The following is a 14,761-nucleotide window of genomic DNA, read 5'->3' on the forward strand; positions in this document are numbered from 1 at the left end:
ACAGGTAACTGAGATCACTGAATGGGAGAATGAAAAGTCTTTTTAACAAATGGTGCAGGAATAACTGAAGTTTGGTCTTTGCATTCCACCATATACAGAAATTAACTCAACATGGACCAAAACCTAAACATGAGAGTTAATACAAAGATAACTCCAAAGTTTGGAGCTTAAACTCCAGAGAATTTAACACTATAAAACTCTCTGGAGAAAACACAGAGGAAAATTTTCATGACCTTGGATATGGCAATGAATGTATTATTCTTAGATATGAATCCAAAAACATGATCAGCAAAAGGAAACAAAATGGACTTCATCAAGATTTAAAAAACACTTTTTCATCAAAGGACACTATCAAGAAAGTAAAAAGACAACCTATGGAACAGAATAAGAGGATATAAGAGTGACTGCTTAATTTGTCTGGATTTCTTTTTAAGGAGATGAAAATATTCTGAAAACATAGTTGTGACGGTTGCACAACATTGTAAATGCATTGAAAGCCACTGAATTGTAAATTTTAAAATAGTTAAAATGGTGATTTTTTTAATTCAATAGTTCTGTTTTTTTCCCCATACATTTGAGAGTTCAACTAAATAAGTGTGTGCATAAAAAATGCACCTCATAGAAAGTTCTGATTTTGTTTACTTTAGTGATTTTTTTCTTAGCCCTATAAGCCGGAAATTAGCCCAGAAATGTTTCTTAATAAAAAGTTAACTTCTGGCCTACATTAAAAAGTCACAATATATACACACATATATTTACATGGAATTAACATAAAACAACTATTTCTTTGAAATAAAGTATGCATTTTAAATGAAAATGACTGGCCTTCCTTATTAAATACTAGTATCGGTCCCAAATGGAATTTTAAAAATAATATCCACTCGACTACCTTGTATAATACAGTTTCAGGATTTGAAAAGTTGAATGTGATGTATCGAGTTTAAAAAATAACAAATATAGGGGCATCTGGGTGGCTCAATCAGTTGAGCATCAGACTCCTGATTTTGGCTCAGGTCATGATCTCATGGTGGTGAGATGGAGCCCTGCGTCAGGCTCCACATACTCTCTCAAACATTTCTGTCTGATTATTGTGTCAGAAGTTAGTATTAAAATTCAATTCAGCAGGTACAAGTTAATTTTATTCTAGATTAACCAGTGCAAACCTTGAAAACATATGTGCTTAAGAAATATAAAGAGCTGGGGCACCTGAGTGGCTCAGGTGCTTTAAGCATCCAACTTTGGCTCGGGTCATGATCTCATGGTTCATCCATTTGAGCCCCACATTGGGCTCTGTGTTGCACAGAGCCTGCTTCAGATCCTCTGTCTCCCTCTCTCTCTGCCCCTCACCTGCTTACATGTGCTCTCCTTCTCTTTCAAAAATAAATAAACATTAAAAAAGAGAAATATAAATAGCTGTGCTATTTTGGCTACGTACACTAAACTATACTGAAGAGTTTGAATGTAACCACAACCATTTTTGCCATGAAAGAGCCCAGACCCTCTTTGTGTACTATTCCCAGTTTCTCCAAAATGGCAAAACACCTCTGCACACTCCAAAGAGGCCACAAAATTGCAAAAGTTGGCATGGAGACAGCAGGCAACACCAGTGGGCTGGCATAAGCGACTCTCTGGGCCACTTCCTTAGCATCCATTCATTCTCACCTAAACTGCATAGAACAGGGAATTAGCCCAACCATCGATTAGCCTTCCCTAAATTTTTACTTCAAGCTTGAAAAGTATTTGATAATTTTAAAACCACTATATAAATAGAAAGTTCCAGAGACGTTAATCAAACTAATTAACTAAATATGAAGGGGAAAAAGCCATAAACCAAAAATAGATCTACAGTGGTTCTAGGCCATCTTTCTTTCTATGGACATCTTTCCTTCCATATGACACACAAAAATAGAAAGATGAACTGTAACTGAAGAATGTGTGATTATAATTGTCCTATTGTAGCCAGTCTTGATTATATTTAAAGTATATATTTTGCCATTCTCACAATGAAAGGATAAGGTACAACATTTATATTCCATACTGATAATGGTTTTTCTCTGATGTCTAAGTCCATTTCTCACTATAGATGCCACCCGACATTTTTTTCCTCTAGCTGGGAAAATGAACAAACAATTTCAAGGCAACATCAACTGTATAAAAAGGCATGCCATATATATGACATAACTGATTTCTCCTATCAAAGATTTCACCAAGTATGAAAAAAATCTAACCGAAGATGTCTCTTCCTACAAATCAAATTTCAGATTTCTAGCATATATGGATTTGATGTAACTATATCTAAACTAAACTTTTTTCAGTGGGGAGGGGAACAAATCACAGTTTCAAACAATACTACTTTGAAACATAGCATTCAGAATATTAGATTTTATTTTAAGTGTTTTGGGTGATATGAAATAAAGCTAGTCACTTTCAATATCTAAAAGAATACAGAAGCCTAGTTGTTTTTCTACAATGTTAAAATGTATTAAATGTTAGTTTGCTAATGTTTATTTAATATCTCCTTAAAAGGATTCATTTTAGGGTGTTTTAAAGTGATTTCCAAACTATATTATATAATAAATTTGATTCCCAGAATTATTCTAAATATGATTCATTCCTGAATTCTATATATCTTAAGAGTACTAGGTAATTATATTTCCAACAAATTGTTAGACAATAACAGAAGCACATAAATAACATTCTCTAATGAAAACATTCAAATAATGAAATAATGAACACATCTTTGAATCTGGAATGCTAACAAACTACACAGTGTAAGTTCTTAGTGATATCATAACATCGTTAAATGCTAACATCCTTAAATGCCACTCATCACTACAAATTAAAAGCTAACTTATCATATGGAAGTAATCAAATCTGAAAAGAATAGAGTATCATTAAATACATTCAATTTCTAGTTTAAGAACACATTTTTGTAAGAGGGAAAACTACAACTTGAAAAGTATGGCCAGGTACAATACATTACGGCTCCTCTCTATACACATACATGGGATGGTAGGTTTGAGAGTGGTAAGAGGTTAGACAGTGTGGTCAAACATTTTATCATTATGAGACGTGTAAGAATCGTAATGACCTCTGGTTCAGTCAGCAAAGACCACCAATAACTCAAGTGCAATTATACCAGTTTGGGGAAACCACGATTTCCATAGTTTTAGCAAGTACATAAAGTAAATTCTGGAGAAAGCTATGCAATGCAACATTATATAATACAAACTGTTAGTCATTTGGAAGGACCTTTTTGTGAGTTTATTTTTTAAGAAAGTTACAAATTGAATTAAAGTATCTTGAGGTCAATAAAACTGATGACTAGGAAAACAATGTCATAACACAAGTTGAACGATATTGAAGAAAAATTACACTACCTTATGAAGCATATTTTCTACTGTTCGCATATGGTTAGCAACACATTCTTTGTCCCTAGAAAAGAAAAAAATTAGGTATTAGTAAATTCCAAGCCTTACAACAACTGTTACACATTTCAGGATAAGTCATTATTATTGAAAAATAAGGGTTAGTTATTATTGTTCTCTTTCCAAAAGTGCAAAACCTAACCAGATTCACTGGTATATTCCACATTTAACCCTTACCTTTAGTTATATTGCCTGCCATAAAGTAGAGGGGAAAAAAATCTTAAAGATATCCCTAAAGTTAAAAAAAGAAAAGAGTGAAAAAAGAAAAAAAAAAGAAACTGCCAGAAAGGATAAACTTCTATTCTTTTGACTTCTACTGATGGAGATTTTAAAAATCATAGTGGTGGAGACATATCATGAATGGCCATATTATGCAAAATATTTTTCTTTCTACATAGGTTCTTTGTATTACGGTAATTGCACAAAAGCCTTCTAAATCCTTGATCAGAAACATGTAAAGTTACTAGTTTCTTCTAACAACCTTATAGTCTGAATTTAGCCTTAGTAACGAAATAAAAAGTTGGGATGCACAGCATAGAGAATATAATCAACACTGGAACAATTTTTAGAGTGATAGACAGTAGCTAGATTTATCATGGTGATCACCTCATACTGTATACAAATGTTGAATTACTATGTTGTATACCTGAATATAATATTGAATGCCAACTACACTTCAACAAAAATAAAATTAAATTAAAAGTTTGGATGAAAATGCTGAAGACAAAATTTAATGGTACACTATAAATTGAAAACTGTAAATAGTATATGAGCTCTCCAAATTTCAAGTTAACTTTCTTTTGTGTTACAAGAACATGTGCCCATGGTCACAGATCACAGACACGACAGATTTCTGAATTAGCAGCCTTGTTTTGAAGACACAATACGAATCAGGAGACTTTATAATCTTGTTTCCATTAATCTCAGAATTTTCAGAGCTGTAAAGACACACGAGAAATAACCTAGGCTAAGCTTTCCATTTGCCATGAGGAAAAAGACTGAACAATGACAACAAGCTGATTTAGTCAAATTTGTAGTTTTTAAAAATGACAATTATATATACCTAATATGGTGGTGCAATGCTACAGAGCTTTACAATTTCCCAAAGAACTACCAGTGGGTATTCAAACCTGGCAATACTTTGGCCTTGTGTAAACTCATTTTTTCATTATGTGTTAGCAATTTCCCAAGCCCAATGGCAAAGTTGTAAGATATCCTAGGGTGCAGATTCCCTGTTCTGTGATTTAGTTTATAGATTACATTCATATTTCACAATATTTGATGCTTAACAAGAGTCTGTCTCAAAAAAATTTTAATTTATATATGTGTGTGTGTGTGTGTGTGTGTGTGTGTGTGTATTTGTAATCACAGGAATCCAGAATTCCAAATGCAGAAAACACCGAGTTTATTAAAATTCGATGTTTCTTTAATCCATAAATAGATTTTCTTTAAGCCATGCTGTTGTACAAAGGACTATCTTAAAGTATACCATGAAATTTGATGTGAGGAACAAATAAAGCTACCCAAGAGAATTGTTGAATTTGAACTTCACAGTGTATGTCAACTTGATTACCTGGTAAAAGGAAAAACACTCTCATCACATTTGCATAGTTGCCCACTCTAAAAACTGTGTTTTTTTTCTATTGGACATATTAGAATATACAACTATAAACGTAAATGAATTTTCCGTGATCAATGTGTTTTACTGCCCTTAAGAAGACGCTATGACATATGTGTTGATTATATACTAGCATATTTATACTGACTTGCAATATCGGTATATTCATATGCAAAGCAAAATTTGGGGGGCAATGGGGCAGAGGGAAACGAGGACTATGTGATAGAAGGAACCGTGAAAAACTTTAAAATAAAGAGTATTCCATTCCTTATTAATGAAATCATGGTTTCAAACAACAGAGCCCAAAATACACATAATTAGCGGTTGCATAGAACCTTATATTTTTCCGAGGTTTCTCAATAAAATATACATTTAGCATGTTGAGTTAAGAGGCTCCTTTTTTGAGGATATATCAGAGAATTTCAAAGAGAGACAGCTGTACTTTTGTTTCCTAACACTGTATTATCCAGGGCTAAAACCCGGAGCATGAAAGTAAGAATTGATCTTTCGTCTGTTTTAAGTGACCTCCCCAAGGCCCGAATGCTCACTTGGCTGCCATGCGGAGGGCACTCTCTGCATCGTGGATGTTCTCCTCCAGCCGATGCTTGTCCTGCTCCAGCTGGGTAAGATGTCTATTGAGCTGACGCAGAGATTGATCTTTTCTTCTCAGCTCCATCTTTGCCTCGGAGAGACTCTGCAAGCAGACAGAAAACAGAGTTCCTTGTCAGCCCTGATAATGAACTTCCATTTATGCCATAGGCTATTAAACAAAGAAGGATACAGACTGACTGAGAAGTAGACTTGGGTCATTACACGTCAAGGTTTAACAAATTTTCTGCGAAAATTTTACATACTTAACGAATTAGAAATGATAGATCCGGTAAGACTTTGAAAAATGTTTAGCTACCAAATACAGCTCTATTTTATTTTTTCAAATACCGTAAGGCAAATACATTTTATTCTCACAAAGAAAAACCCACATCTGATTATAAAAACCTCAAGTAGCACTTTCTGTGAATGATGAAGAAGTAAAGATTTTCAGGGGAGAAAGCACATGAAATTTAGAGTCTATCTGAAACAAGAACTATCATAAGCCCAAAGTGTGTGTGTGAGTGAAGGGAAATTAGGTCAGGACACCTATGTGAGAAAGGGGAACCCAAGATTTAAAAGCATCACTACTTTACTTATAAATATATCCTGAACAGGTTGCTACAGACATCTCAGTGAACAGACAAACTGGATTCCAAAACAAAACTCCCTTACTTCCTATGAGATAACTCTCATGTCAAGGAGAGCAACACAAATGCAATCAACACATTTCATCTAACAGAGAAAGTTACAAATAATACTTGCATTCAGAATTATTTGTGTCCCATAAGTATTTTTCCAGTCATAGAAGTATAAAATCTGTTGATGATGCTTTGCTGTTTGCTTCATCTGAAATATTTACATAGCACAAAAATATCAAGATGCAAGTGCCTAACATCATTTTGGAACTTTAGGACTAAAGGTCTTAGAATCAGAACCTCACAATCTAAAAGAGTATTTTCTAGACTACATTCAAAATAATACAAGTATCACAGGATCCCTGAGCACTAAAATTTTGTTCATTTCTCTGCCTATGAAATTTCTAGGATATAAGCTTATCAGTTTTTCAAGTAAATTCGCTATACAGTGAGCTAACTAATCAATTGGTACATACACATATTTTTTCTTGTTTCTCAGAGTTTAGCCACACACGAATATTCACAACATATATATAGCATATATATAGCATAACATATGTATAGTTAATAATATATATGCTATATGTATAATTAACAAACCTATAATTTCATGTTTAAAATTCTTTCTACAGTATTCTCTTAAAGCATTCACAATAGATAGAATAGAAAACTCAATCTGCCTGCATGGAGCTAAAACAATTAATTCACTCTAAATGTTAGTACAATGAAAGCAGTCATCAGTCAAATCAGGTGTTTTAAAGTGTTAACCGTTTTTTAATTCAGTGTTTCACTTTTCAAGCAGTCAAGCTGCCTCCAGACAAGTACAAGTTTAAAAAACAAAAAATAAGTAAACTGTGATTATTTATCAGATATTGTATTTTATTACAGTCTTTAGTGTTAGCAGATCTTCAAGAACAGCCCACTATAGAAACAGTCACTGATTCAGACCAACTTTAAAGAGATGACAAAGAAAAGATTTTTAAAGGCCATGCTAAGCCTACGTATTCTGCACCCATGTTAAGATATGTAAAGGCACTGAAATATCATGAGGTTTCTTTATCTAAAAAAGTAAAATCCAGTTGAGTCCTATTAAAGCCAGTATTTCTCACATCTTTCAGTTAATAAAAAATGCTATTTTTCAGATATGAAGATAAAACTAATGACCCACTACCAGCTTTGCATAAAGTTTGAATTATTTTTCCGACAGAAATAACGGATTTGTGCCAATCCATTCCGATGCTCTTGCTCGGTAACTCTTCTGACTAGAGGTGTGTACTGGTGAGGCGTATTCAGGGCACTGTCCCCAGGCTTGTCCAGAGTGAAGCTCAGTGGTCCGATCTGAGAGAAACACACCACCCTGGCAGCATCGCAAAACCACACTTGCTTTTTCAGCCATCCTACAACATCCTTTCAAAGACGATATATCTCACAGAATTAGAATTTCTACCATATATCCAAATTTCCTTGGTTCCTCTGGCTTTCATTATCCTCTCTCGGAGGAAATGGTGGGCAGCCCCCAAATTCTCCTAAAGCTCGCACTATTTCAGAAGAGCTGAATTTAGCCCACTCTGAGACTAGAGCTGCAGAAAATGAACACAAAGTGGTGTAAACAAAGCTGCAGAGGTCACACCTCCTTACTGTGAAAATGTAGAGGTAATGATCATAGCCACCTAACTGAGAGAAACAGCACTCCGATTTTAAAGGAGCTGAGGTAGGTACAGTACAATGGAATCCATAGACATCAGTGGGTTCTAAAGTTCATAAGGATGTGTGCAAAACACCAAAACAAAAAGTGATTCAATAATTTGTCTTTCCCCTAATAGTCACTTTCTTGTTTTGTTTTTGATGACACAATTAGAATCTTTAAAAATCTCAACGCTGAGCTTTAAAGAAAGAAAAGCATACTTGTGTGTGTGTGTGTATGTGTGTGTGTGTGTGTATAATGCATATACATATGTACCTATCCCATATATAATATATAGCATATATTATATATTGATTTAAAGTTTTAAGTGAAGCTTTTATTTTCTCCTGTCCATGTCTGTCTAATTAAAACCTATGATAAACTTTATGGACTCTAATATTTCCAGCCTGAACGACTGGAACCAGGAGGGTGTGCCTCTAGGCAGCAAGGCACCAATGATAAGCAGCAGGTTAGCCACTAATTTCTCAACCAGGGTAGATTGTGGAAGTGTGATGTTCTGATATCCAAGAAACTGTTCAGGAGAGAATAGGATAAATCAAGTTTAATAACTCTGCTCCTAATTGTTCCCCCAATGCTCAACTCTAATTACTTGGAGAACTCTCTTGACTGTCACCTGATATTAAGTTGTTGGAGGCTGAGCCTGGAACAGCGAGATAATCAATAAACATTTAGTGGGGAGAAGAATGAAGATCCTGTTAAGCAGTGGGAACCTGCAGCACCCAAAGCCCTTCTGCTCATGAGAAAACCTGTGGGACACCCATAGTGATTGCAAAGCAATAATCCAAAGCGCTGTTTTTAGGCCTTGAGGCCTTTAGGCAACAGTACATTTGAGGAAAAAAGGTTAACACGGTCACCCTAATTACAGCCCACTTTCACATACTTCATATATAAGCGAAGACAAGCCAATTAGGTAGAAAGGAAGATAAGGGAAGTTTTATTTGTATACTAATTAAACCCCTGATGAAATTAAAGGAAAAACATACAGCTCTGTAATTGTGTCTGAGAAAGGTCACTTCAGGTTCAGTTATCAGAACAGCACAGCCTTGAGATATTTCACTTAATCCACAGTACAGCCCTCATTTTGTACTCAGGTCTTAATATTTACCAAAAAAAAAAAAAATATTCAAAGCCTGATACTGCATTTATCTTTAAACTGTGTTGCGAACAATTTTGGCCATTAGAAAGCTAATGCTAAATGTGATAACAAGAGCTTTTTTTAAAAAGAAAAAAAAAGACAAACTAATATTCTGCCTGTTTAAGAATTGATGGCACAAGTCTTTAGTTTTCACCTTAAAGCTGAGATGTTTTAAAGCAAATTTTTACAACAAAATCCCAAACTGACTGTATATCCAAAGCTATTCTGCGGTATATTTATTGCATTTCTCTGGATGAAGATGTTATTGCACACCTCTCATAGTTCAGGGCAGGGAAAGCCAGCACTTTCGCTAACCTTCTTATAAGAAGATATTTTTACATCTGGCTGTTTTCCTACGGTGGTCATGAAAAGCTATTTATTGCTAATGAAAGCTGGCAAGAAAAATACAGATTCCAAGGAAGTAGTTAAATATAGGGAAAGCTTAGGCGCAGACTACATGGTAGATGTGAATATTAAAAGACCCTCACAATTTTTAAATGTCTCTTTTCTTAATTGCAGTTTCTGACGTTCCCATAATAAACATGTATTACCACTGAATAAGAATGCAAGGTATTTTTTAATCCACACACGATTTCATATTTCTAAAGCTTTTAAGTGTTAATTTATTAAAGCTAACAAAATTTTTTAATTGCAACTATAAGCTAAAATCCTATTAGTTTGCACCTATGAAAATATTTTGTGCGGTGGAAACTTTTTTCATAACAACTTTACAGAGAATTCACAGCCCATGTAACCCACCTTTTTACGGCGTACACTTCAGCGGGTTTTCACGTATTCACAGTATTGTGCAACCGTCACCAGTTGAGGTCTTTTCTGAGGAGACGTTCTTAAAAAAAAACTTATCAAAATAACACAGCTACAGTAGCAAATTTGAATTTTAAACCACACAAGGGATACAAAGTTTGTCATTTTGTTCAGTAACAGTTTCAAAAATATAAAATTTGTAACACAAATTCCCTAAATCAGAATATTCGATTAATAAAGGCAGTATAGTACAGAAGTTAAGGTTGTCTGAAAAGATGTACACAACTCTCCAATTAATAGTTCTGGGTGTTCAGAGAATCCTTCCACATCGTTCTCTCTCATAAGGGCACAGGACAGCAGCGCTTTACACCATTAGGCCAGCTAGGAAGACCGAGCCCCAGGAGATACCGCTTTTATAGATTTTCTTTTGTCTAATGGGAAATATCTATGGATCCACATTCCTCCAGACTAAAAGCTAATGGCTTATTCAATTTGGTATAAAAGTCAGTCATACAAAATGAAAGGCAAGACAACAATGCCAGTGTTATAAAGAATGAGGCTACACTTCCTAGGTCAGGGGGAAAAACAGGTATAACACATTTTTTAAAACTTTACTGCTGTATGGCCATAATTCGTGAATAAACATTCCCAGCTTGTGATAAACTGGGTAAAACATCTCAGGGCACTAAAACTAACATTGGGAAAGGAAACACACTGCCTTCAGCCGTACTCTAATAGTGTGACAACTAGAAAATTGTATTAATCAAGAAGTGAGGAGTTGCTGGGTGGATCACACTAGGCAGGCTGCCACAGAAAGTATAGAGTTAAAATGATACAATCACAAGCTTCCAACTGGGCACACAAGGTAGGGATGAACTTAAAGGAGCTCATAGTTTACCTCAACATCTGTGAGGTAAGCAATGAGACAATTTACAATAAATATAAGACGGTAAAGCATGCTAGTACAGTAAAATTAACATATTGATAAATTTCAGTTCTTAGTGTTCTATATTTTAAAATTTTTTTATTAATTTTTTTATTTATTTCTGAGAGAGAGAGAGACAGCATGAGCAGAGGAGGGTCAGAGAGAGAGGGTGATACAGAATCCGAAACAGGCCCCAGGATCTGAGCTGGCTGTCAGCACAGAGCCCGACGCAGGGCTCGAACCCACAAACCACGAGATCATGACCTGAGCCAAAGTCGGATGCTTAACCGACTGAGCCCCCAGACGCCCCATAGTGTTCTATATTTTAGATGGACAGTTTGAATGAAAAGTTATGCAAGTTTGAGTTATCTTCCTTAGAAACGCTATCATTTATTATTCTCTAATAAAATTCCTAGGCAGAATGTAAGTGACATATTCGTGAGCTGGAAATGAAGATGAACTCACTCACCCATTTTTGGGTTGAATAAATGACTGTCTAGTTAAAACTCACATGTCTAGTAAAACAGTAGATGTGAAAGTGTCCTATAAACCAAAATAGGCTACATATTTAATATGGATAATTAATGCAATACTTACACTTCTCCATGTAGTATCATTACACAGCCTTCTTTAAATCCTGACCTAAATGTAACAACTTATGAGACTCTATTATTTCCACATCATCATTTATATATACACACACATATATAAACATCAAATTTTTAAAAATAAATATTTCAAGCACACTTGAAAAAATAAAAGGAAATTAACAAACTAAATGTAAACTAAGTTACTTTTATAAATAGGCCATATGGGTTGATGATTATAAAAAAAAATGGAGCAAATGAGCAATGAAAATTCACCTTTAAAATTTCAAAGTATGGGGGCACCTGGGTGGCTCGGTCCATTGAGCATCTGACTTCAGCTCAGGTCATGATCTCACGGTTCATGGGTTCGAGCCTTGCATCGGGCTCTGTGCTGACAGCTAGCTCAGAGCCTGGAGCCTGCTTTGGAGTCTGTGTCTCCCTCTCTCTCTGACCCTCCCCTGCTCATGCTGCCTCTCTCTCCCTCTCAAAAATAAATTTTAAAATATTTTAAAAAATAAAATTTCAAAGTATGCGGTAAGATTTGTTGTATAATGCCTTATGGTTATTGGTACCCTATTCTCAAATATTCCTTTGTAAATGTCCTCTTACATTCCATCAGTTTATAATAGGAAAAAGCTAATCCTTCCCAGTAAACTAACTGCAAGTGACCAATAGTAAAATATAATGGAAAGAAAAGGAACCTCATAAAAGTGTTCAAAGTATATTGAATGCTGTTTATTCTAAACTTCACATATGCACTACGACATTCTGGCAGACTAAAGGTGTTAGATGATAATAAGATAAAGTGGGAGAGAAATAGTTGAAACACATTTTAAATGACCAAAAGAGGAGGATAATAAAGAGAATCATGAGAGTGCTCTCAACTGGAAAATACACTCTGAAAAGTACAGACCAGACCAGCGGTAGCTAGATTTATGGTGACACACGGCATGTAAGCAGTAATGTGGCAGTAAGGCTTTCTCAGAGTAGAGAACAAACTGCATTTAGCTGCACTACAGACCTTGTGAAACAGACACCGGCTGCGGGGGACAACCACCATGACGCTGCTCTAATAAACTCAGCTGACGCGACTTCCAAGGTCCCCCCCGAGAATCCCTAAGAAATACAACAGGGTGGAACACAGAGAGGTGCTTCTGCTGGACCTTACAGACTTCTGTTGAACCCAGCAGGCCCCAGAAACTTTACACAGATGATACTCTTAGCCATGTGAAGGTCCAGGAGGTTGCTGAATTCCCTGCTAATATTTTAAGGGAGGCAAGCTATGAATTAGGTGATAGAAAAATATCATTCAGAATGAAATGCTGTTTTCAAGTTGCTTGAGAATAACCTAAAACTACTGTCTAAGAATTTGAAAAAAATATATGAATAATTTATAAAGGGCTTCATATGGTTGGGTTGCTGACACTTAAATAAAAGGAAATTATTGTTAGAAGAATTTTCCAAATTTAAGAATTCTTTTTGTGATATAATTGAATAACTAATTAGGTAATCCTATAAAATAATTTAAAATACCCTCATATTAATATTACCATTGTGATACAGAAGGGGTTTTTTTTAGTTTTTAATGTTTATTTATTTTTGAGAGACAGACAGACAGAGCATGAGCAGGGGAGGAGCAGAGAGAGGGAGACACAGAATCCGAAGCAGACTCTAGGCTTCAAGCTGTCAGCACAGAGTCCGACACACGGCTCAAACTCCCGAACTCTCGAACTCTGAGATCATGACCTGAACCAAAGTCAGAGGCTCATCTGACTGAGCCACCCAGGTGCCCCTCATTGTGATATAGAATTTAAATGACTCTCTTAAATATGCTACATATTAAATAATGCTAATAAGGGGCGCCTGGGTGGCTTAGTCAGTTAAGCGTCCGACTTTCGCTTAGGTCATGGTCTCGCGGTTCGTGGGTTCGAGCCCCACGTCGGGCTCTGTGCTGACTGCCAGCTCAGAGCCTGGAGCCTGTTTCAGTCTGTGACTCCCTCTCTCTCTGACCCTCCCCTGCTCACGCTGTCTCTCTCTCTCTCTCTCTCTCTCTCCTAGAAATAAATAAAACATTTAAAAAAAAATAATGCTAATAAAAGTAAATCAAATATCAGCTGAGTAAAAATTAATTATTTAAGAGAATCTGAGGGTTAAACTTAAATTAGAAAAATAAACTTAGGTTCTTTTAGACATAAATGTAAATAAAACAATGTCCAAGTTTTTTCTTAAAAGTTTATTCATGTGATGAATTTTTGTGTAGTAAGTATTATACCACTGATTTCTATTTTAATTTTAGAGGCATAATCACAGGGCAGAAAGTGAGGACTATCAAACCTTTACTAAACATTCACTATCTGGAGCATTCCACCTTTGCATAAAGGTACTAGGACTGTTCTTGAACAATGTCTGTCAGACTTTAAGTGTTCAATAAATGTTTGATTATTCCCCAAATCCGGGGGGGGGGGGGGACGGAGCATAGCTTGAGTGACAACTGAACCATATGATTGTCATCATACGGGCATCTCATAGTTACATTAATTCATTTGATTCTTCATAGCCCAGTGAGGTGGTTCACATTATCATTCCTATTTTACACACAAGGAAAAACTAAGAATCAGAGAAGTTATGTTCCCAAGGTCATATAACTACTGCATGGGTTAATGCCAAAATGTGAGCCCAAGTCATGGCACACCAGACCCTTATTCCTTATCCTGCACCACAATATTAGTAACCATCTCTCCAGATTTTCCATAAAATCCACAAACTGGGAAATTCCCATGGAAATGCAAAACCAATATTTCACCTATTTCTCAAGTATGGCACAGTATTCAAATCTATTTAAATAGCTGCTTTCTATCTATATTGACATAAACTTCAACAAGGACTTCAGTGTTCTGTAATGGCACATTTTCCACATCAAAAATGAAGACATGCATGGGGTGCCTGGGTGGCTCACTCAATTAAGCATCCAACTTCAATTTAAGTCATGATCCCATGGTTCCTCAGTTCAAGCCTCACATCAGGCTCTCTGCTGTAAGTGAAGACCCTGCTTCAGATCCTCTGTTCCTCTCTCTCTGCCCTTGCTCTCTTTCTCTCTCAAAAATAAACACACATTAAAAAAAATCAAAGCATGCACAATTCAAGAATGCCTGTATGAAAACATCATTTATTAAATGCATGAATGAAATAAAAAAATTAGCATTTGGAAAGTAAGGGTGAATTATATAGTGCACCACTGCAGTACAGAATTTTATATATTTCAAGACCACATTAGGCCGTTATTTTTTTTAACCTTTTGAAAAGCAATGGAGTTCTCTTTCCTTTATAAGTTAGCAATGATACCAAACTTCAACTTCTAAAAGATTTATTATA

General features: G+C 35.5%; 1 protein-coding gene across 1 annotated transcript in view; it reads right to left on the reverse strand.

The window, feature by feature from the left end:
• Nucleotides 1-14,761, reverse strand: part of CCDC171 (coiled-coil domain containing 171) — a 293,576-nt gene that overhangs the window by 90,261 nt on the left and 188,554 nt on the right. Inside the window, exons 22-23 of the mRNA XM_039240931.1 lie at nt 5,595-5,740; nt 3,381-3,435 (exon numbers count right to left, since the gene is read on the reverse strand). Coding sequence (XP_039096862.1) covers nt 3,381-3,435; nt 5,595-5,740 — 201 coding nt within the window. The remainder of the gene's footprint in view (nt 1-3,380; nt 3,436-5,594; nt 5,741-14,761) is intronic.

This window comes from Hyaena hyaena, unplaced genomic scaffold (genome assembly GCF_003009895.1).
Source record: "Hyaena hyaena isolate Hyena2069 unplaced genomic scaffold, ASM300989v1 scaffold_185, whole genome shotgun sequence".
Classification (NCBI taxonomy): Eukaryota; Metazoa; Chordata; class Mammalia; order Carnivora; family Hyaenidae; genus Hyaena; species Hyaena hyaena.